The sequence below is a fragment of the Arachis hypogaea genome, chromosome 20 (genome assembly GCF_003086295.3).
Source record: "Arachis hypogaea cultivar Tifrunner chromosome 20, arahy.Tifrunner.gnm2.J5K5, whole genome shotgun sequence".
Lineage (NCBI taxonomy): Eukaryota > Viridiplantae > Streptophyta > Magnoliopsida > Fabales > Fabaceae > Arachis > Arachis hypogaea.
The window spans coordinates 5,311,082-5,333,060 of record NC_092055.1 but is presented as its reverse complement, the minus strand read 5'-3'; the positions used below and the strand labels follow the sequence as shown (position 1 = coordinate 5,333,060).

At 31.9% G+C, this 21,979-nt stretch overlaps 1 protein-coding gene across 1 annotated transcript; it reads right to left on the bottom strand.

The window, feature by feature from the left end:
• Nucleotides 1–10,005: 10,005 nt before the first annotated feature.
• On the bottom strand, nucleotides 10,006–11,496 carry LOC112786788 (uncharacterized). The gene is made up of 2 exons (XM_025830163.3): nucleotides 10,871–11,496; nucleotides 10,006–10,773 (listed from the first exon to the last, which is right to left on the bottom strand). Exons 1-2 carry the CDS (start codon nucleotides 11,286–11,288, stop codon nucleotides 10,433–10,435), a joined length of 759 nt encoding a protein of 252 aa, XP_025685948.1. The 5' UTR covers nucleotides 11,289–11,496; the 3' UTR covers nucleotides 10,006–10,432.
• Nucleotides 11,497–21,979: the final 10,483 nt, after the last annotated feature.

The window sequence follows — 21,979 nt, the reverse complement described above, 5'->3', positions numbered from 1 at the left end:
TGATGATTCAGAAAAATGGATTGATGCCATGAAAGAAGAGTTAAAATCCATGAAAGATAACAAAATTTGGGATATTATTGCATTGCCAGAAGGTGCTAAATGTATTGGTTGTAAATGGGTCTTCAAAGTTAAGCGAGACTCCAAAGGCAATGTTGAACGATATAAAGCTAGACTTGTTGCTAAGGGATTTACTCAAAAGAATGGTGTTGATTATAAAGAAACTTTTTCACCTGTTTCTAAGAAAGATTCATTGCGTATCATTATGGCACTTGTGGCTCATTATGACTTGGAGTTACATCAAATGGATGTAAAAACTACCTTTTTGAATGGTAATCTTGATGAAGAAGTTTATATGGATGAACCTGAAGGTTTTCCAACTGAAGAAAAGGGTCGTATGGTGTGTAAATTTAAGAAATCAATATATGGACTAAAACAAGCCTCACGACAATGGTATATTAAGTTTAATAATACCATTCTTTCTTTCGGTTTTGAAGAAAATGTTGTTGATGTATGCATATACCGAAAGGTCTGTGGGAGTAAGTTTATCTTTCTAGTCTTATATGTTGATGATATTTTGCTTGCAACAAATAATTTGGGAATGTTGCGTGAGACTAAAGAATATCTTTCTAGAAACTTTGAAATGAAAGATATGGGAGAGGCATCCTATATGATAGGAATTGCAATTTTTCGTGATAAATCACAAGGATTGTTAGGATTGTCTCATAAGGCCTATATAAATAAAGTTCTAGAGAGGTTCAACATGGAAAAGTGTTCCGCAGGAATTGCACCAATTCAAAAAGGGGACAAATTTAGTCTTATGCAATGCCCAAAAAATGACATAAAACGGAAGCGAATGGAAGGAATTCCATATAGTTCTGTAGTGGGAAGTCTTATGTATGTGCAAACTTGCACAAGACCGAACATTAGCTTTGCAGTAGGAATGCTTGGAAGGTATCAAAGTAATCCTGGAATGGATCATTGGAAAGCTGCAAAGAAGGTTTTAAGATATCTTCAAGGTACAAAGAATTATATGCTCATGTACAAAAGGTCTAGCCAATTAGAAGTAATTGGTTACTCAGATTCAAATTTTGGTGGATGTGCTGACACAAGAAAGTCTACATTTGGCTACTTATTCTTATTTGGAGAAGCTGCCATATCATGGAAAAGTTCCAAGCAAAGCATTGTGGCAACATCTACTATGGAGGCAGAATTTGTAGCATGTTTTGAAGTTACAAATCAAGCTTTATGGCTGCGAAATTTCATTTCAGGACTTGGCATTGTTGACTCAATTGCTAGGCCATTGAAAATTTATTGTGATAATTCTGCAGCAGTATTTTTCTCAAAAAATGATAGATATTCTAAAGGTGTCAAGCATATGGAAATAAAGTACTTTGGCGTTAAGGAGGAAATTCGGAAACAAAGAGTGTCCATAGAACATGTTAGAACAGAACTTATGATTGCTGATCCATTGACTAAAGGATTGCAACCAAAGACATTTAAGGAACATGTACATAGAATGGGTCTTGGTTCTTCTGAATGATGCTAACACTCTAAGCTCACTATGTTTATATATGTGTTTTCTGAACATTGATAGTTTGTTGTTTCTAGTTAAAGTAATATTATTTTATGAGTTATAACATAATGATCTAGAAACTTTATGGGACCGATATAAAATTGTGTTATTTATGTAGCTTGTGTAGTAAGATGCTAGTGGTTGTAGTATATGGAAAGAAATGTGTTTCATATTAAATGCATGACTACCATAACTCACACAAAGTATTTTACCATATTAAAGCAATTATGTAATGTGTGAGAATATGATTACACTTAGGCCAAGTGGGAGAATGTTGGAAGTTTATTGTAATTTAAACTTCTGTTGTGGTCTAATTGTAATTATCTATAAACTATTAATGATTTAATCTCATCTGTTAATTCTAATGTTTGCTGGACGCATTAGATTTAAAGATAATAACACATAAAAGGTGGTCCTCTCTCTGCCTCAATACACACGACGTCTTACAGTTTCCACTCACTGAAAAATATTGAAAAACTGCCATCTTGATGAACGTCTGGAAGAAAGGAAAGAAAGAGAAACCAGTGCTAAAGTTCAACTCTACCGTAATCAGGACTTGTTATGGCAACCAATCCAGGTATGAAAATCACAACTTTTAAGATCCTAATTAATGCTTCCGCTAAAATAAGTTTACATCATATAGTTAACAAAATAAAAAAAATTAATTGAAAAATTAAAGAACTCACTGCGTCAGCATCAGAGAGAAGAAAGAAGGTCCAGAGTCCACGGCGGCAGAAGTGATGCTTGGTAGGACAGAGGTGGCCGACCACAGAAGCTTCGAAGTTCGAACTAACCAGCCGACGACGACGACAGAATCTTCAAATCGTGCTTCCGACAATAGAAGCTTCGAAGTTCAGACGAACAGACGACGCCTAAGCCGATTGAAGCTTCGAACCGCGACGATGGCTACCGCTGGTGGTCATTGTCGGCGTCGATTGGGCTAGGGATGGTGGAGTTTCTTCTGGCTTCTGCAATTCTGCTCGTTGAAGGAAAGGGAAGTTAGGGTTGAGAGAGGGTTGGGAAGTTTGGTGACTTCGTTGGGTTAGGTAGGGGAGGGGCTCTTTCTTTTTTATCAGCGCCAGAAACGACGCCGTTTTGGGGAATGACTTAAAAAACCCTCTCGGTTCGTCCGGTTTGCCGATAACTGCCGGTTCGACCAATTTTTATCGGGTTTTTGCAAGACAATTCTGATGTACAACCGGACCGGCTAAGTAACTGGTTTTCGATTAATCTGGTTGAACCGACCAGTCCGGTCCGACTTTGGAGAATGACAAAAAAACCCTCTTGGTTCGTCCGGTTTGCCGATAACCGCCGATTCGACTAGTTTTTTACCGGTTTTTTACAAGACGATTCTGATATACAATCGGACCGGCTAAGTAACTGGTTTTTGATTAATCCGATTGAACTGACCGATCCGGTCCGATTTTTAAAACCTTGATAATAATAAATATTTGAAATTATTCTTATTAATTATTAACACCAAATTTTATTTATTTTTCTGCACATATTTTCGTCATTATATTGCCATTAAAGTCCTCATGTATTTCTAATTTCTCACCCTAACCTTCATCAATTCTAACATAATCTTCATATATTTTTTATTTTTCACTCTACTCTTCATAAATTTTAAGTTTTCAACACAAATACATCTCTACCACATATTAGGTATGAACTTCTATCTATTTATATTATTTTTTGTTCGTTGTTTTTATATGTTTTTAGTAGATCTATTATGTTTGTTTTTTGGTTCTTTGGAACGTGAGGTGGGAGAGGTGGCTTATAGGAACCCACCATGAAATTTTCATATACTAAAATGAGCATTAGTTAAAATTACAATAACAACGTATATATACATACGTAAATATAGATATATAATAATAAAAGTAAGCCAATATATACAGGTGGATAATGAACATACTAGTATTAATATTGGATTAAGTTTTATTATTAGCTAATGATAACTCTATTTATATTAGTATAAAAAATAAATCGAATAAATATTTAAATTATTAGTCTCTGAAATTTGAGTTAGTATCAAATTAAAGTTTCAATTGATTCAATTAAAACTCCAAATTTTGATTCATGGATTATATTATCAATTCATTGTTTCTCGTGATTTTTTTTGCTAAGTAATATTTATATAGTCTTTTTTATTTTTAAAAGCTATTTTATCAAATATAATTATAGTATTTTTACTTATTAAAAGTCATTTTTTAATTTAATTTTACCAAATTCAAGTAATGTAACTTTTAAAAAATTGTCTTTTAAAAAACAACTTTCATAATTTACTTTTAAAAAATAAAAATTTTATCAAACCAAACCAAAATTTGAATAATAAAATTTTTGAATAAACAATTTTTTTTCTTGGTCTGGGCCTAAAGCCACTTTAAAAAATCGAATTGAAAATACGCGCCCCGGTTTCACAACACACGCTGAAGCCATGCTCTACACTAAGAAGATGAAACGGTTGAAGAGCCATGTTGACCTCCATTGCATGGTATCTAAAACAACTTTCACAGCTCCTGCGGATGCTTTAGAACCTCAATTGCGACCATGGATGATGCTCAGTGATGACTCGCCTGTGCTTCCCCTTTGTGGTAGCTCAGAACGGTTCTCCAGGGCTCATCGCCTTATGTTGTGGAGGTACCCTTTAAATTCAAGGCAGAGAGAACAATTTGGAGAGATCCACATGGAGAATCAGAATAAACAACTTGTAGTTGGCAACTTAGAGTGGGTTTGCAGTTCTCTTTGTTGAAAACCCAAGTAGAATGAAGCCAAGCCCAAAGTCCATTCAACGCTGAAACAAGGCAGGAGGAGACTCACCGGAATAGGACCGTGTAGAGTCTTTTCTGGTCGGGTCTGCTAATATACTTGACCTACGCCCAACAAAAAGAAAAAGGCAGGATTACCTATTTTTTAAACAATATACTTATTATAATATTTATAATTAGTTTTTTAAAAAATAGGATAATTTTATTTTTACTAATTACAAAATTAATTTTAATTTTTTATTTAATTTAATGTAATTTTATTTTTAATATTTAAGATAAATTTCAATTATATTATTATTGTCATTTTTGCTTAATTAGTTATAAACTTAATTTTGAATGAATTTGCTGATTAGAATTTGTTTTAATTAGTTATAAACTTAATTTTGAATGAATTTGGTTCTTGCCAACTTAATTTTACTCTGAAGCTCTACTTCTAAGACAATTGTATTTATAGCTTGTCTTAAAAAATAACATAAAATTATATGACTTTGAGACTATATATATGTATGTATGGAAAACTTTCTAACAATATATATAAAAACTAAATCCCTACATAATATTTTATATCTCCAGTATGCATAAAATATTGACAATTTAGAATTAGATGTATCAGGTAAAGAAAATAAAATAGTAAAAGAAAAGATATGTTCATCAAAAAACATATTTCAATATATGTAAATTTTATTAGAGGGAGATAAGCATTTATATTTATATCTCTTATAATTTTGTTCATAGCCAATAAAAATGCATTGATAGTGTGATCTGTAATTTAAATTATTTTGTTGTATGATCTCAAATTTAAATAACATAAACTACCAAAAATTTTTAAATAATTATAATCTAAAAGTTGATTAAACAAAACTTCAAAAAGGTGACTTGTCATCTAAGATAATTATAGGTAGTCTGTTAATGAGATATGCTGAAGTTAAAATAGTCTTGTCTTAGAGACATCTTAACAGTAAAGAGCATAGACATGGCCATTTCTGTGAGATGACGATGTTTTTTCTTAGCTCGACCATTCTATTTATGAACATATCTGCATGAAAATCTATGCTTAATACCATTTTGTTGCAATAAGAAAGTAAAGGCAATGGACAAGCATTCTTTGCCATTATCAGATTGCAAACCCTTCATAGAATGTCTTGTAAGATTTTTCAATGTATGCTTTATATTCCACAAAAGCATTAAAGACCTGAAATTTATTAACCAATAAAAAAAGTCAGGTATATTTTGAATATGCATCAATAAAAATTACATAGTAACGATAGCCTAAATGAGAAATTATTGAAGATGACTCCCAAACATTAGTGTATCCTAGCTACAGTGGTAATTTGGTATTAGAATCATGAAAAGGTAATTTGTGTATTTGGCACAACACAATTATTACAAATCGAAGGAATGTTGTTCTTATTAGATTCTGAAATAGAAAAGTTACATTTGTTTAGGACAATTTTGACAATTTTTGAACTAGTATGGTCTAAACGTTTATGTCAAGTCTGAAAATTATTAATAGAAATAGAAAGTAAAATTGGATGAGAAGGAACAAATTCAAATCTACGAAAACCTTTGAGCAGGATCTTCCTAGTGAATTTGTATTTCACAAAATAAAAAAAGTCATGACACTCAAAGAATACAACATTATTTACAGCAAATTTAGACGCACTAATTAATTTTTTTTTGTAATTTATGATGTATTTAAATTGTAATTTAAACTAGTGTTTTGTCGTTATATCTTACAAGAAAGAGTGACCAATATGTTTAGGGGAATGCTCCCATAAAGACGGCGTAAAACGTGTTTTTGTAAAGATGTTTATGTGTCGCATTATTATTGGACGTATTAATAAATTGGTTATTTTTTAATTTTTTAACAAATTATACTAAAACCGATTTTTTTAAACAATAACAATAAATCTTTTTTTTTTTAGAAATTTAATTGTATTTTTAAATTTTTAGAGATTTAAATGTTCGCAAAACAAAAAGTTAGGAGTATATTTGTCTTTTTATCAAAAAATTTAAAGATATTCGACTTAGATTGTGTAATTCGATTGGATCAAATCGGGTCTAATAATTATAATGCTGACAATTAGGTTTATTATTGTTACTATAATAAACCGATTTTGTTCCGGTTTATTAAAAAATAAATTATTAACCAGTTATCCAATAATAACATGACACATGTAAACGTCTTTAAAAGAAGACATTTTTAGTGTCTTTATTAAAGTGGCCTCCATATGTTTAATTTGCATACCTGCTCTATTACCTACATGAATTTTCTCAGATCTAGAATATTCTGTGCAAGATACAAGATTATTGGATTGAGAAAGAGTGACATGATGGGATGTTCCGGTGTCAAAAATCCACGAAAGATAAAAAAAAAACAGATGAAAGTATGGCCATGCATGTTGAGGGATTATGAAAAGAGAGTGGTGCTGATAGAAGTGTAGAATTGACTGTAGATATATTTGATGATAATAATGCTCTAGAAAAATATAATAATGAAAAAGGTGAATAACGAGAAGTTTGAGAATGTGGGAGTTGATCTTGATTCAAATGCTAAAAATAGCTCCATACAATGTGTCCTAAACATCCACAATAGACCTGACATTGAGGGCGTGAATTGTCAAAGAAAAATCTGCCTCCGAGTGAAAATCTTCCTCCACATCCACGTCGATCACCAAATCCTCTTCCAGAGTAATTTGTTGAAGGAAATGAAGCTTGTGTCACATGAGCTCGAGTAAGAAAAGTATATGATTACGAAATTTTTTCAACATATTATCAGATGAGAGAATAGAGTTTTCTACTTCATGCAATGAATACAATTTAGGCTTGGTTGAAATAGTAGTAATAAGAGTATGGTAATTTTCATTAAGACCCTTTAAAAAATCTCAATATGTTCATCAGATGAAAGAGGATTTTTCAATGCTGCCAAAGAATTTACAATCTTCTTTATCTTCAAAACATAATCAAATGCAGAATTACCTTTTTTTTTGGGTGAGTTTCAATTGAGATTTCAATTGTTTAATATGATATTTTGTTGGATTTTTTTCTAAAATAAAATAAAAAAATTAATTAATTTCTAAAACAAGATATTTGAATTTTATTTTTCGAAATGCAGCTTTTTTTTTTTTTTTTGTATTAAGGGCAAGTTTGACGCACCCGGCGAACTCTAGGTTGAGTTCGAGAGAGTATATAAACGTGGGGTCAAATTCATTTGTCGCTTTCCTTCCAAATCTCTCCTCCAAAATCACTTTGTTCCTCCTTCACTTGTGATAGTCAAATTCTTCTATACGAGATTTTCTGTCTTTCGATGTCCGTGAGGCTCGTTATCTACGACATCGTTAGTTTCAGGTCAGTAAATAATATGTTAGTTAGAGTTACTGTTTTTAGGTTAGTTAGAGTTATTGTTTACACGTTAGTTAAAATTACTGTTTAGTGGTTGCATGTTAGTTAGAATTACGGATTTACTATTTATATGTTAGTTAGAGTTACTGTTTATGGTTTACAAGTTAGTTAGAGTTACTATCTAAATGTTATTTAGAGTTACTGTGCAGTATTGACATGTTAGTTATAGTATATAACATGTTAGTTAAGTTTTTTATGTTATTATTTTCTAGTACAGTTGCTGTTTATTATTTATAACATGTTGATTAGTATAAGTTATTAGTCAATTTTTAGTTAGTTTAGTCAAAATAGGTAATTTAAGTTGTGAATTAGAAGATAATTAGCGGAATAATTAGTTAGGTTAGGTTAGATTAGAAAGAAACATGATTAATAAAATTTAGGGTTCAGTTAATTATTGATTAGAGTTGTTTAGAGTGTTAGTTGACGGCCTCATGTAGTTGGATTAAATTTTAATTAGTAAGTTTATAAACGGATTAAGAAGTAAGGTAGACAAGTAGGAGGTGTAAGTATGTTTTTTAAGAATTTAGCTAACGTGAAAGGAACTCATTTCAGTATATGTTATTTTATTTTACTAGAGTGTGGTTAGATGGAGCAGCAGTTATTGGGTTACGAAGATATACTTTATAGATTGGATCATGCTGAGCATATTACTGGCAGACTTGATCGAGTGGTACATTTTTATCATTGTTGTTTATTTTGTTGTAATTAATAAAAAGTGAATTTGTTATTTAATGTGTTCACCGTCTTTTTTTTTTATTTGTTGTTTTCGTTTGGTATGCGACTCGAATCTTGCGTACCAGACGGAATTTGATGAGACGGCTGCCAGAGCAGATTTGGCCATATCTCAGACGAGCTGAGTTTGAGTATGTGGCGTATATGGTTGAGTTTGAGTACGATTGGTCATTAGCCTCGGCGTTGATAGAGAGGTGGAGGCCTGAGTCCCACACGTTCATTTACCATGCGGAAAGATGACTATCACAATGCAGGACGTAGCTTATCAGTTGGGGTTCAGGATTGACGGTGATACTGTTAGTGGATGCATGGTGGTTGGGAACAGCACCATCAGGGACGGTCCATTGAGAACTACTGCCAGCAGTTATTAGGTGTTGTTCCTGGCCCTGATGACAGACAGTCACAAACCAAGTGGACTGTGAAGCTCACATGGTTCCACAACACCGTATGCGGAGAGCTAGAGCAGGACGCCACTGAGGAGCGCCTGTTGAGGTACACGAGAGGATATATCATGCAGTTGATCGGGGGTATCCTATTTCCAGATGCATCTGACTCTCGGGTGCACATCCGGTGGCTCCCCCTCCTAGAGGACCTTGACACATGTGGCGGGTTATTATGAGGCTCGGTTGTGCTAGCATGGCTGTATCGTCAGATATGCCGTGCCACAAAATATGGTCAACACAATTTGGGTGGTTGCGTCAGCTTGCTGTTGTCCTGAGTCTATCGCCATATTTCGCTGCTGCGGCCCGATGGATTTGATACTCGTCGATTTTCGCTGGTCGAGATTTGGAAGAAAAGCGACAAATGAGTTTGGTCCCACGTTTATATACTCTGCCGAACTCAACCTAGAATTTGCCAGGAATGCGGCAAACTCTATATAAATTATAGAGTTCGCCGGGAGTGCGGCGAACTCCATAATTTATATAGAGTTCGCCGGGGGTGCAACGAGCTTATCCTTAATACAAAAAAAAAATCGTATTCCGAAAAATAAAGTTTAAATATCTTATTTTTGGAATTAATTATTTTTTATTAAAAAAAATCCTATTTCGTTGATTTGGAGAAATAATTTTCAATCTTGCTTCACACATCATGAGCATATGTACAATCAACCATCTTATTTTTGAAAGACTCATCCATTGAAGCAAATAACCAGGAGATGATGTTATAATCCTCCTGTCTCCATCACTTATAAGTTGTAAAAAAACACCAGCAGCACAATCTTCATCATTTTAAAACTGTGATGAAATTTTATTGAATTGAGATTATCTTAAAAGATTTTATTCAAAGATTATTACTAATACTTATTGATATCAAATTTTGTGATTTTTTTTATTGAGTTTGTCCCTAATTGAATGATCCAAAGAATGTGAATTAAAAACAGCAAATAAAGAAGATATAAAAAAAAAGATGATTTTAAATTTGCAGAGCTTGAAACCATGAATATTCAATCAACAAGGCTCTTGATACTACGAGCCAAGGACTGAAACAACCATGTAGAGTCAAAGACAATGTTAAAGAGGCAGAGTATACTCAGAAGAAAAGTAACAATAATCAATATTAGATTGTGAAGAAGTTTACAATGACTTGAGATACAGGCTACACAAGTTTGCTACTTAACAGACTTCCTAACCAACTCTCTGTTTATAACTAACTTTAAACATAGCTAAGACTCACCCTTCTCATCAATTTCATTTCTACCCTTAATATAAACAATGCCAGTTAATTAATTAATTAATTAATACCTAAAAGAAATTTACCAAATTAACTAAGATCAGAATAGTGAGACGACACAATCAAATTGGAAAGTCCGCCCGTGTAAGAAATTATATTGTGTGTTATTCTGTATGTAAGTTATATGTGTACATGCAGAAGCAAAAGCTATTTTGCATATGTTGGTATATAAATAAATTAATTAATTAAAAGAAGTAATTATCTATGATGTATTGGTGTGTGTTTAGTTAAGCATCTGTTTGTATTGCTCCTCCAAGGACTGTTGTCTCTGCAAGCGCATCTGATGGTTGAAGTTGCGTATGAATGCTTCGACGCGCCGATTCAACTCGTCTTGACTCAGCGACGGCTCTCTCCTAAGCGCTACCGCCTGCTCCTTGAATGTCTCAGACTTGTTCAATTCAGCCACACTCCCGGGCCCGCGGTTCTGCCACGTGTCACACTTCCTCACGTGCCTGCTTAACGGTATCGCCCGTCCTTCTGTTATGGCCTTCCACGTGTTCTCCAGCGTTTCATGTCGTTTCGCCCTCGCCACCACCCTCAACGACTTTCCAGTCCCGCTCCCACCTACAATTTCGTGCAAAACGACAACACACACTTTTAATCTCAACTCGTCTTTCCACGTCAAACGAAAAAAACGGTGAATGATAACGAGATTTGATACCTTCGGGAATGGATTTGGGCGGTCTACGTTGACCGAACCTTGCCGAAACGAGAGGTTTTCCCGGCGGAATCTCCGAGTCAATGCTCTTGAGCGGAATCAATGCGGATTCCTCCACCACTCCTAAGTCGATTGTCTTTTCCACCTCTTCTTCTTGTTCTTGGGGGTTGACGTGGTGAGCAGGAGGTTGTGGAATGGGAAGTGTTGTGTCGAAGGGATTGTGGTGGAAGAACTTGGAGGAGGCGACGATGGAGATGATGATGGCGTTGAGGAGAATATAGATGAATGGAGGCTTGAAGCAGAGGAGGCAGAGGTTCCAGAGTGTTGGGAAGTGAGTAGTAAGCAATGGAACAGTTGCCTTCACTCCCAGCGCCGTGAAGACGACGGCGGCGGAGAGCACAACCACCTTGAGGGAAAGCATGGAATTGGGTGTATAAGTGGTCAAGTAGTAGTGAGTGTATGATAGAGGGTACTTACGTTGGAATCCAAAGGGGAATTTATAAAGGAAGGGAAGACAGGGAGGGAATCAGATGAAATCTCAGCCGTTCATTGCACGGATATGGAATCTATTTTAGGTCTATGGGGTTGGCCTACTCCTAACAAGTCCTACTCCTTCACACTCTTAGCCTAAGTACGTCAAAAAAATAACATCAACTCAAAGGCTCTAATTATCTTCTATTCACCAATAAGAAACTGTCACGTATAGTAATTTGTTATCCGATTATTACGCATGTCTAATTCAATTTTTTTTTCTCTTTAAAATGTACTGTAAATGACAACTAATGTAAAATTTTATCTTTTTTATAATCAATTCAAAGAAAAAAAAGTAGAAAATAATCTTGGTGCACTACACATCCATATAATCATGTAACTAAGTTGACTCAAACTCAAATAGAGTCATATACGTTAATGATGAGTGAAAATATGCACTCGAAAATCTTTCATTACTTCGCGCTCATTATGAAAAGACGTTACTTTTTCCTTAACACGAAACTGCTCTTTCTTTTTGAATCTCTCTCAAAATCACTCAAACTGCAGTCACGATCTCTGCAAAAACCACTACTGGAGAAGAATCGCGAGAAGATTTGGCAAGAAACAACCAGAAACGAATGAAAACGGCAACAAAGATTCGCCTTCCTCCTCTTCCTCATTCTCCTCCTTCTTTTTCGCATTCCTTCTTCTTCACGTGTTTTCTCTTTATCTTCATTCTTTTGTTGTTATTACTGCTGTATTTTTTTTTGTCTTTTAATCTTTCTCTCCCTGATAAAAAGCAGTAAAAGGTGAGGGGAAAGAGTTTTGAATTGTACAGAACAGAAATGAACCGAAATGGACAACTCCACTGAACCGAACATCATTCATGTGCTGAATAAAACGTCATAAACATTTAATCATCAAGAAAAATATTTCTACATGCACAAGGACTCAATTGAACACACTAACAATCAAGTAAATCAAAATGAGCAACTCCACTGACTCGAGCAACATTCATGTGCTGAATAAAACGTCATAAACATTCAATCATCAAGAATAGCATTTTTTCACGCAAAAGAAGTCAACTGAACACATAACAAGCAATCAGGTGAACCGAAATGGTCAACACCGTTGAACCGAAAACCAATCATGTGCTGAATAAAACCTGATAAACATTCAATCAGTAAGAAAAATATTTCTGCATACACAAGGACTCAACTGAACACATTAACAATCAAGTGAATCAAAATGAGCAACTCCACTTAACCGAGCAAAATGTTAGTGTTGTTGGTGATGATTATAACGAAAGAAGAAGAAGAATCTGCGTGCGCGAAGAAGAAGAAGAACCTACGTGCGCGAATTTGAAAGAAGAAGGAGGAGGAGGAAAAGGAGGAGAAATACTATTCTTGTTGATTGAAAGTTGATCACCATTTATTCACCACATGAACATTGTTCGGTTCGGTGGCCTTTGTGATTTTGATTCACCAAATGAATGTTGTTCGTTTTGATGGCCTCCTTTTACTTTGTTCAAAATTTAAGATTATTGTGATAGCATACAACAATCATTTTCTAGCTGTCTCAACGTAATAACCTCATTCAACTGATTTGAAATTGAATCATTCATTGTTTCCATTCAGAAGTGTAGATCGAAAAAGAAAACGAAGAAGAAGAACGATGGAACTTATTACATTGAATTCAATGCAGATCAATAATGAAGAATGCGAGCAGAGAAGAAAAATGCAAACAGAGGAGAACGACGAATTTTATTAAGAAGAACGAAAATGCGAGAAGAGAACAAGGTTTACGTTGAGAAAGGTTTATCACGCAGCATAAGGTTTATGTTATATACGTTATATGAGGCGCGTGTATAACAAATGTCTAAGGGAGTTGGGGAGGTGTGTCTGATTGAAGTTACTTAGATAGTTTAAATGAAAAAATTACATGGATGTAGAGTTTTTCCAAAAAATAATATTCTAAGTTAATCGCATGCTTTGTATAATGTATATAATTTTTGAGGAGTGCTATACATACAAGTCATTTTTGTTTACAAGTCTTACATTGGGCCTAACACGCGCGTTACTGAACCATCTTTGCGTGTTTCATCTTTGTTTCCTTTTTTACGAAAAAGAAGAAGAAGAGACACAGAGAAAGAAGAAGAAGAAGAAGAAGAGGAAGAGGAAGCACGGAAAAAGAAGAAGAAGAAAAAGAGGCACAAAAAAAACGTGAAAACGGCGTGAATATAAATGACTTGTATGATTTGTATGGAAAAGCGTTCTCTCTTTGTCTTCGATCTCCTTCTGTTTTTTTTTATTTTCATGGTTTCTGAAATTAAGCTTTGAAATTGTTTTGAAGATGATGGAACTTCAGAAATACACCCGAACGATTACAAAAATACACCCAAACGATTACAGAAATACATACAAAGGATTACAGAAATACACCCAAACAATTACAGAAATAAACCAAACGATTACAGAAATACACCCAAAGGATTTAAGAAATACACCCAATATAGGAGGAGACAGTATATTTCTTCTTGAAATCTTTTAATGTTTTGCTGGTTAAGGGTTAGACACATGACAGAGACAATCTAAAAAAAATCTAGAAAAACAGTAAAACAGTACCTTAAATAATGTTTTTTCGTTTTTTTTGGTGATTTTGATGAAGGAGAAAGAGAAAACGAAAAAAGGAGAAGAAATTTCAATAAAAAAAAAGAGAGGAAGAGGTGGTGTTGATGACGATGATAACCAGAGAGAAAAATTACGAAAAAGAAGAAAAAGAGACACGGAGAAAGAAAAAGAGAAAGAAAGAGGAAGAGAAAGAGAAAGAGGAAGAAGAAAAAGAAGCAAAAAAAAAAATGTAAAACAGCATGAATATAAATAACTTGTGTGATTTGTATTAAAAATTACTTGTACGTGGAGAATCACTCCTTACATTATCCTCTAATTATATCTACCCTTAAGCCGTAGGAGTTTCTACCGAAGTTAGACGTGGAAGGTGATTATAAATGTCCATGCAAATTGCAAAGTAAAGTGAACGAGGAAGAATAATATTGACATCTGGTTGGGGAGCAAGGCATGCACATGCGGGCACACGTACGGATATATATGGCACGTATCTACTGTAGCATTATATTTCACATTGATGATGACTATCTGACCATCCATCTGTGTCATCAAATGTGGACCGTCTAATTAAGATACGTTACAAAAGATAATAACATAATTAAAGGAAAAGGAGGAAAGGTCTAGTAGTGATATGAGCTCATAAATTCCCTGAAAAGAGTATAATATTATTATATGCATAGTGTAGGAATTAAGAAAGGATTACATAGTTAATTACATTAACTGACTGACAATGACACTCCCAAATTAAATCCAAAATCTTGGTTTGGACTTTTCAAACCGTAACTTAAGGAGTTTCTGGATGGGAATATAAACACCACAAAATGAGTGATTTTGATTTGATTTTGGTCCAAATTACCCGCGTAAAAAGGCACGTATCTCAACTACACCAGCTGGTCTCATTCTCTTGCATTGCTGAAGAGATAAAATGGTCGGTTCGATAAAAAAACAAAAAGAAGTTAATGAGCTTCGGAACTTTCTTAAATTGATCCCATGAAAATTGACTCCTCTTGTGTTGGTATCAAGGACGAAAGCGCCATGCAATTGCACCAAAAGGTACAGACAAAAACTACATATGTGATCCACCAAGCTAAAAGGAACCTTTCAACAAGATTTTTAATATTTTTTATCTTAAATAAATATAATATCAGGAACCAATATTTTTATTAAAATTTGACTAACATTTAAATATAATTTTACATAATTAAAAATATTAATAATAACTATTTTTTTTTGAAAATGCATAATAATAACTAATTAATAACTACAAATTACAAAACTTAGTTATCTCATCCTAAAAACAACAAATGCTATTTTAATTCACACCTTCAATTTAATATGATATGATAAATGAGCATATATTATATACACAAGTCAATCTTTAAAAAAAAATAGCTATGCGCAATTGAAAAAAGAACAGATTAAACAATTATTTATTTTGTTTATTATTTTTAATTCGTAGGTGTGAATGAATATCTTCAGTCGTCTTCATTTTAAATTGATCGCACATTAACACCGACGAGTGACCAGTGCAAAATAGATAAGAAATAATAAATGTATAATACATCATAATAAGTGATATTTAATTGAGGTAGTATTGTAGTAAGTCAAAGTATAAGTGTGAAAATAGTAATTTCCTTGGAATTGATTCATTCATGATGATTCTCGGTGAATTAGCAACAATATAACTTTGTCACAGATTTTTAAGGATATTCTCTTCGGATATATTCCGATTCATTTTCAGTTAGGTTTTTCTTAAGAATCAAACCAGAGACTCTGTAATCGTAGCTAACGTTATTAATAGGTCAATGAAAATGGTACTTTTTTTTTCGTTGAGTAAACTACCAACACTGTATTTGAAAATTTAAATACTGACAAAAAAATAATTATATAACATGAAAATGACAAAAAAAAAATCTCCTAAAAAATTGACAAAAAGTTTAATATTTAATTTCATACATAGGAACCTAGCTAGGATCTTAATTAGTTGATGGTAAAAACTCAGGTGAAGTCGACTTCATATGAAATTGATACCTGAGAGTCGTTAGATGAAAATTTAGTCAAATCAGTCAAATTATTTAATGACTCTCAGGTATCAACTTCACGTAAAACCAATTACACCCCTTATTAGTTGATATATTAGTTCTATATTTCAAAGTGCTGGCTTTTCTTCATATGTTTTCGTCCTTATACTCTAGTAGATATGTCATCGAATAAACAAAGTATTCATGATTTAGCAAAACAGACAAAGAAGAACTGTAATTGGTGGAAAATTAGCGTAGTCCAAAGTTGTATGTGTCGGCAAACAACGCTCTCCATATATGCACTTTCAACTGTATCCTGCAACTGCCACATATATTCTAAAGAAAGTCAAGATAATTAGTAATATTTTAGTTAATATAAAATTTATTTTATTTTTACTTTTCTTCTTTTAACAAAAAAAAAAAAAAAAAAAAAAACCAAAAGGAGTGTTCGTTTTTTTCTTACTATTTTTTTATGTTAACTATAAATTTATTAAATATTTGATTCCAAGATCCTTAAAATATATACTTAGTAACTAATTATAATTATTTTTAATGGCTAATTAATTATACTCGGATCAGACATGATTAAATTCAATTTTAATGGATTTGAGTATTAGTTTTAAAATTTTAGAACTCGAACCATGGAATCTAAAGAAATGCATATTCTTTTTTCTTTAATTAAAAAAAAATAAAAATTTATTATTTTTGGATCACTAATTTAGTATTTTTTTTAAATATTTTATTTAAAATATTTTTTCTTCTTATAAAATAAATAGATTTTAAATAGATATTTATGAGTTATAAGTAAAAATTTTTATTTAATAAAATTATTTTTATTTAAAAATTCTATTAAATAAAAATAATTCTAAAATTATGTTTCTTTGATTTTATTAAAAAATATAATTATTTTAGTTAATATTATATACAAATTTTATATTCTATTAGAAAATAAAATCCAACTAATTTAGAATATTCCAACGTTTGTATTTTTTATATAAAAAAACTTTTTAAATTTTTTTGTAGAAATTAATTGCGCTAATGAATAAGCTTTCAATGTTGTTCAAAAACCTCTCATTTTCCAAAGAATTTTTCAGATTTTTTTTATCTTAAAGGTGCGTCGTCTTTTTGGAACTGCCATGTAACTAATATAATTTTTTGAGAAAATGACAAATAGGTCCCTGACTTTTTGTTCCGCGGACATTTTCGTCCTTGACCATTGAAAAATACTTTTAAGTCCCTGCCTGACCTTCACAAAACTTGGACGGATCAGTCCCTCCATCCAAATGTCTCTGTCAGGGATTAATCCGTCCAAATGCCTCCGTCAGGGAGTGATTCGTCCAAGTTTTATAAAGGTCAGGGACTTAAAAGTATTTTTCAATGGTCAGGGACGAAAACGTCTGCGGAGTAAAATGTCAAGGACCTATTTGTCATTTTCTCTAGTTTTTATATTGCTACAAGTAAATATTTACAACAAAAAATGAGTCCCAATTTTAAGATGACCGACCCCCTAAATCCAATTCATAGAACGTCTTTCTCAGACGCTAGAAAAAATGCATCTCAAGTACACCAATTAATGAATATAAGAAGATTAATGTCAGATCTACAAAAACAAATGATTGATTTACCTATTTAATATTAATTAAAAATAAATAAAATTTAATAATATATATACATCTTTATCTTTTAACCTAAAATTTTTTTAAATTATAATAATTATTTAAGTTAAAATTAATTATGTGATTTTATTATTATTATTATTATTATTATTATTATTAATTTTTTTATAAATTTTATTTTTAATTAATATTCAATTATTCGAATCCATCTAATCTAAATTTAATCGATTTAAATTAGTTCAAATATATTTATAAAAATATTAAATTTGAACCTATTTAAATTAATTAAAATTTAATCTATTTGATTTTATTTCCCATCACATATTCACATCCGAATTAATCCGAGCGGTGAATACTTTTAAATTTAATTACGCAGTAGCAGATAGAGGCATTGAACTCCGTGCCTAATTATTATGTGAGATTAGGTTTGAGCCACACCCACACCTAAAGGCTAAGGGGATAAAGATAAGAAAAGAAGCAGCAGTCAAGGTTTCAATTCAATACTAGTGGAGTTTAGCTGACTAAGGGTGGAAATGGAAACGTATGGAGTAGTACTACTATATCATACTATACCCGTATTAATGGATAATTTCTGTAGGGCCCACCCGCTATTAATTAACTCAACAAACTGGCTGGTAGTTAAATGGCGGTTGATAACATTTGGATTTTCACAAAATGGATAGAGTTATTGCCAAACACCGTCTAAACTCTAAAGCGATATAGTGTGTTTTTAAGTTATGCAGGGTAAAGGTGGCTTGAAATGATTTGAAATTTGAAGGCTATGCAAGTTTTATTTGATATTTTTATATTTAATGAACGTGAATACTTTTTTTTTAAATCTATGTTCGACCAAAAACAAGAATTACTTATTTTTGCATTTAAAATAGTTCGTTGAAAAATTATGATTGTAATTAATTTTTTTTTCTAATATTGTCCTTATGTTATCTGTCAAAAAATATTTATTGTTGTAGTTAATTCTTCTTTCACCTATTTTATTCTTCTAATTGTACAAAAAAAAACTCAAACATTCTCTTTTATATATTTTAATGTTATTTTGAAAGAATTTTTTATTTATCTTTAGAAAACATAATTTTAGTAAAAAAAAAGTATAAATATTAAAATAGATAAATAATGATTAAAAATATAGTTTTATGTTCTTTTTAGTAGTTTTACAATTTACAAATAGAAATAATTTTAATAAAAATTATCTAAACACAATTTATTTTATTATAATCAATTTTAATATTAAATTATTCAATATAAATTATGTTGATATCAATTCAATTTTAACCAAACATAAGTCTACAAAATTAAATAAGAATAAACTCTCATGCATTACAAACTCAAATCGAAACACATTTATAGATTTTTTTTTGTGATTACTATTTTTTTTTGTGTGACTACATTTATAGATTGTTTGAATTTTAGTGTTTGATTTGTTGAGGTTAGAGGTTCCTAGATCCCTGCTAATTACTATAATAGTATAATTACAATTACACGGTGGTTGTGTGGTAGGTAATTATATATGGTCAAAAACGAGTAAAAGGATACGGGAACAAGCATAACGATAAAGCCTTTCTCTCAACATCTTTATCTATTATATATTATTAATTTTAGAGTATATATCTATTTTGGTCTTTAAAAAATTTCAGACTGAACACTTTAGTCCTTAACTAAAATTAATTATTTGATTGATTCCTAACAATTAATTTCATCAGTCACTTAGGTCCTTTATTCTGTTAACTCTAACGGAGGACAAAATAATCCCTGACAACTCTAACAGTGGATAAAATGATCCATGATCTCCTCTGTTCGGAAACGACACCGTTCTCTCCCAATTTTCATCATATCTCGCATAACACTAGCAGTCTAACACTGTAACTTCAAACTACACAATGCACACTCTATAAATTTAACGTTCATAAGAAAAAAAATCCTCAACTTGTTCTCAACCAATTCATACTCAGGAAACTAATGCCTATGTCTCTCAACTAGTTATCGTCTTCGATGGATCCCATGAATCTAGACAGCAAGTCTGATTTGTTAAGACCCGTCGTCGTCGTTGTCATCTCCCTCTTCCTCTGCCATATCATCTCCATGACCATATTGTCCACCACTCCGATCGCTTCCTTCAGCTTCTTCTCTGAACCAATGTTCAGTAATCGCTTCAGTTTCCATATGAGCAGCAACGGTGATATTGCTCGTTGTATTGATAGCTTGGATGCGAGATCGAAACTATTTGCCAACTTGGACTCTGGAAAAGAAGGAATGAAGCACTCGGTGTCTATTTCAAATGAGAATTTGCATATGATGTCGAAGGTGAATCTTCTCATGATGTCCTAATGTCCAACAATCTATATTGCTTGCCGGAGAGTGGAGAAAGACGTGCCCTTGGAGTAGTTGTGGAACTTGGTCTTGAGGATGTCATGGACGTGTCGGGGTTGGAGGTGATGTTATCGAAGACGTGGAAGTGGATGCTTTTGGTGAGTGAAGTGCAGATGAGGTGGATGTACTAGTCACAAAGATTTAGAAAGTGTGTGGTCCATGAAATAATGAGGTAGGTGCGATATGTGTGACAATTACACCATAGCTTAATCTTGGAGCTAAAGAGGAGGAAGGAAAAGATGGAAAAGAAGACTGTGAAGGTGAAGAAGGAGAGTATGAATGTTAGGGTTATACGAGATATGATAAAAATTGGGGAAGAACAGTGTCATTTTTGAATAAAGAGGGATAATTTTGTCCCTTGATAGAGTTGTCAGGAATCATTTTGTCCCCTGTTAGAGTTGTCAGGAACTATTTTATCTTCCGTTAGAGTTAACGGAGTAAAGGACCTAAGTGACTGACGGAATTAATTGTTAGGGACTAATCGAGTAATTAATTTTAGTTGGAGACTAAAGTGTCCAGTTTAAAATTCTTTGAGGATTAAAATGGGTATATACTCTTAATTTTACCATTAAAATATAAAGTAATACTATAGTGCTGAAGGAGAAAATTTTCAGCAGATGATGAAACTAGGTGGCGTAGGAAAAAGCTTACGCGTGTATCTATTGTCTCGAAAGTCCCGACAAGTCCTGCAGTGTGCCTAGAGATTGATGGAAGAGTACAATTAATTACATGTTATTTGATTTTGTTAATGATAATAATTAGGTTGTTGGACTTTTTTTAGAAGTCCAATAAATATTTGGTATGTAATGTATTGCGAGTTCAAAAAAGATTGTACAGCCCGAAAAAATGAATAATGATAATAATAACACATTAGTTATAAATAATTTATTGGTACAAAAAAAATCAAGTCCCAAATGAATTAAATTCTTGTCTTCTATTTTTTTTTGTTGTACTTTATTTTTGCTTTGTACAAATTTTTTTTATTATTTGTTTACCTCTATTAAAATTTGTAATTGTGATAATTGTATATTATGTTTATCATTATAATTTTTTTAAAATATAAATTATTCATCTTACTAAAAAGGACAAAATAAATAAAAAACTAACTATTAATAGAGTCATATCAAAGTAATATTTATAATATAAAATAATACTAAATAAATTATGAGTAATCTAATTTTATAAAGTATATTTTCATATATTATTCATACACAAAACAAACAACAACTAACATACATGAGGTAGTGCCAATGAGTTATAATTCAAATAATATAATCTTTCCATACTCACCAAAAAAGTTGCGGGTTCGAATCTCCCTATCTTTAGTAAAAAAAAAAAAATACATAAAGTAGTGATGTTTGTGAACCTAACTATATATACGTGTCTTTTTATATCATTTGACAAAGTGGCATATTTAAGAAAAATTAGAAGAAAAAATTTATACATAATTTACACACTTATTTTAATTAAAATAAATATTTGAAAAAATTAATTAAAAAGTCTAGCTATTTCTACATTTAAAATAAAATAAAAAAATAATTTCGCATATTTTTTAAAATCTAAAGGCTAGATATATAACCTAAAATATTTAACCTGTATAACATGCAATTAACCCTAAATATTGTATAAATAACGAAGATGTATTATTATTGTTATTTGTAGAGTGGTGAGCTCTTATATTTTGAGATAGCTGTGAATGATTTCTGATAAAACCCAATAACAAAAGTACGCATAGGAACGTATATGCCACCACCACCAACACCTCCTACACTTCATTTGGGACTTGATTTTTTTTTTGGTACCAATAAATTATTTATAACTACTGTGCTATTATTATTATTATTATTATTCATTTTATCGGGTTGTACAATTTTTTTATCACAACATCCAATCTTTCTTGGACCCGCAATACATTACATACCAAATATTTATCGGACTCCCAAAAAAAGTCCAGCAACTTAATCATTATCATTAACAAAATCAAATAATATG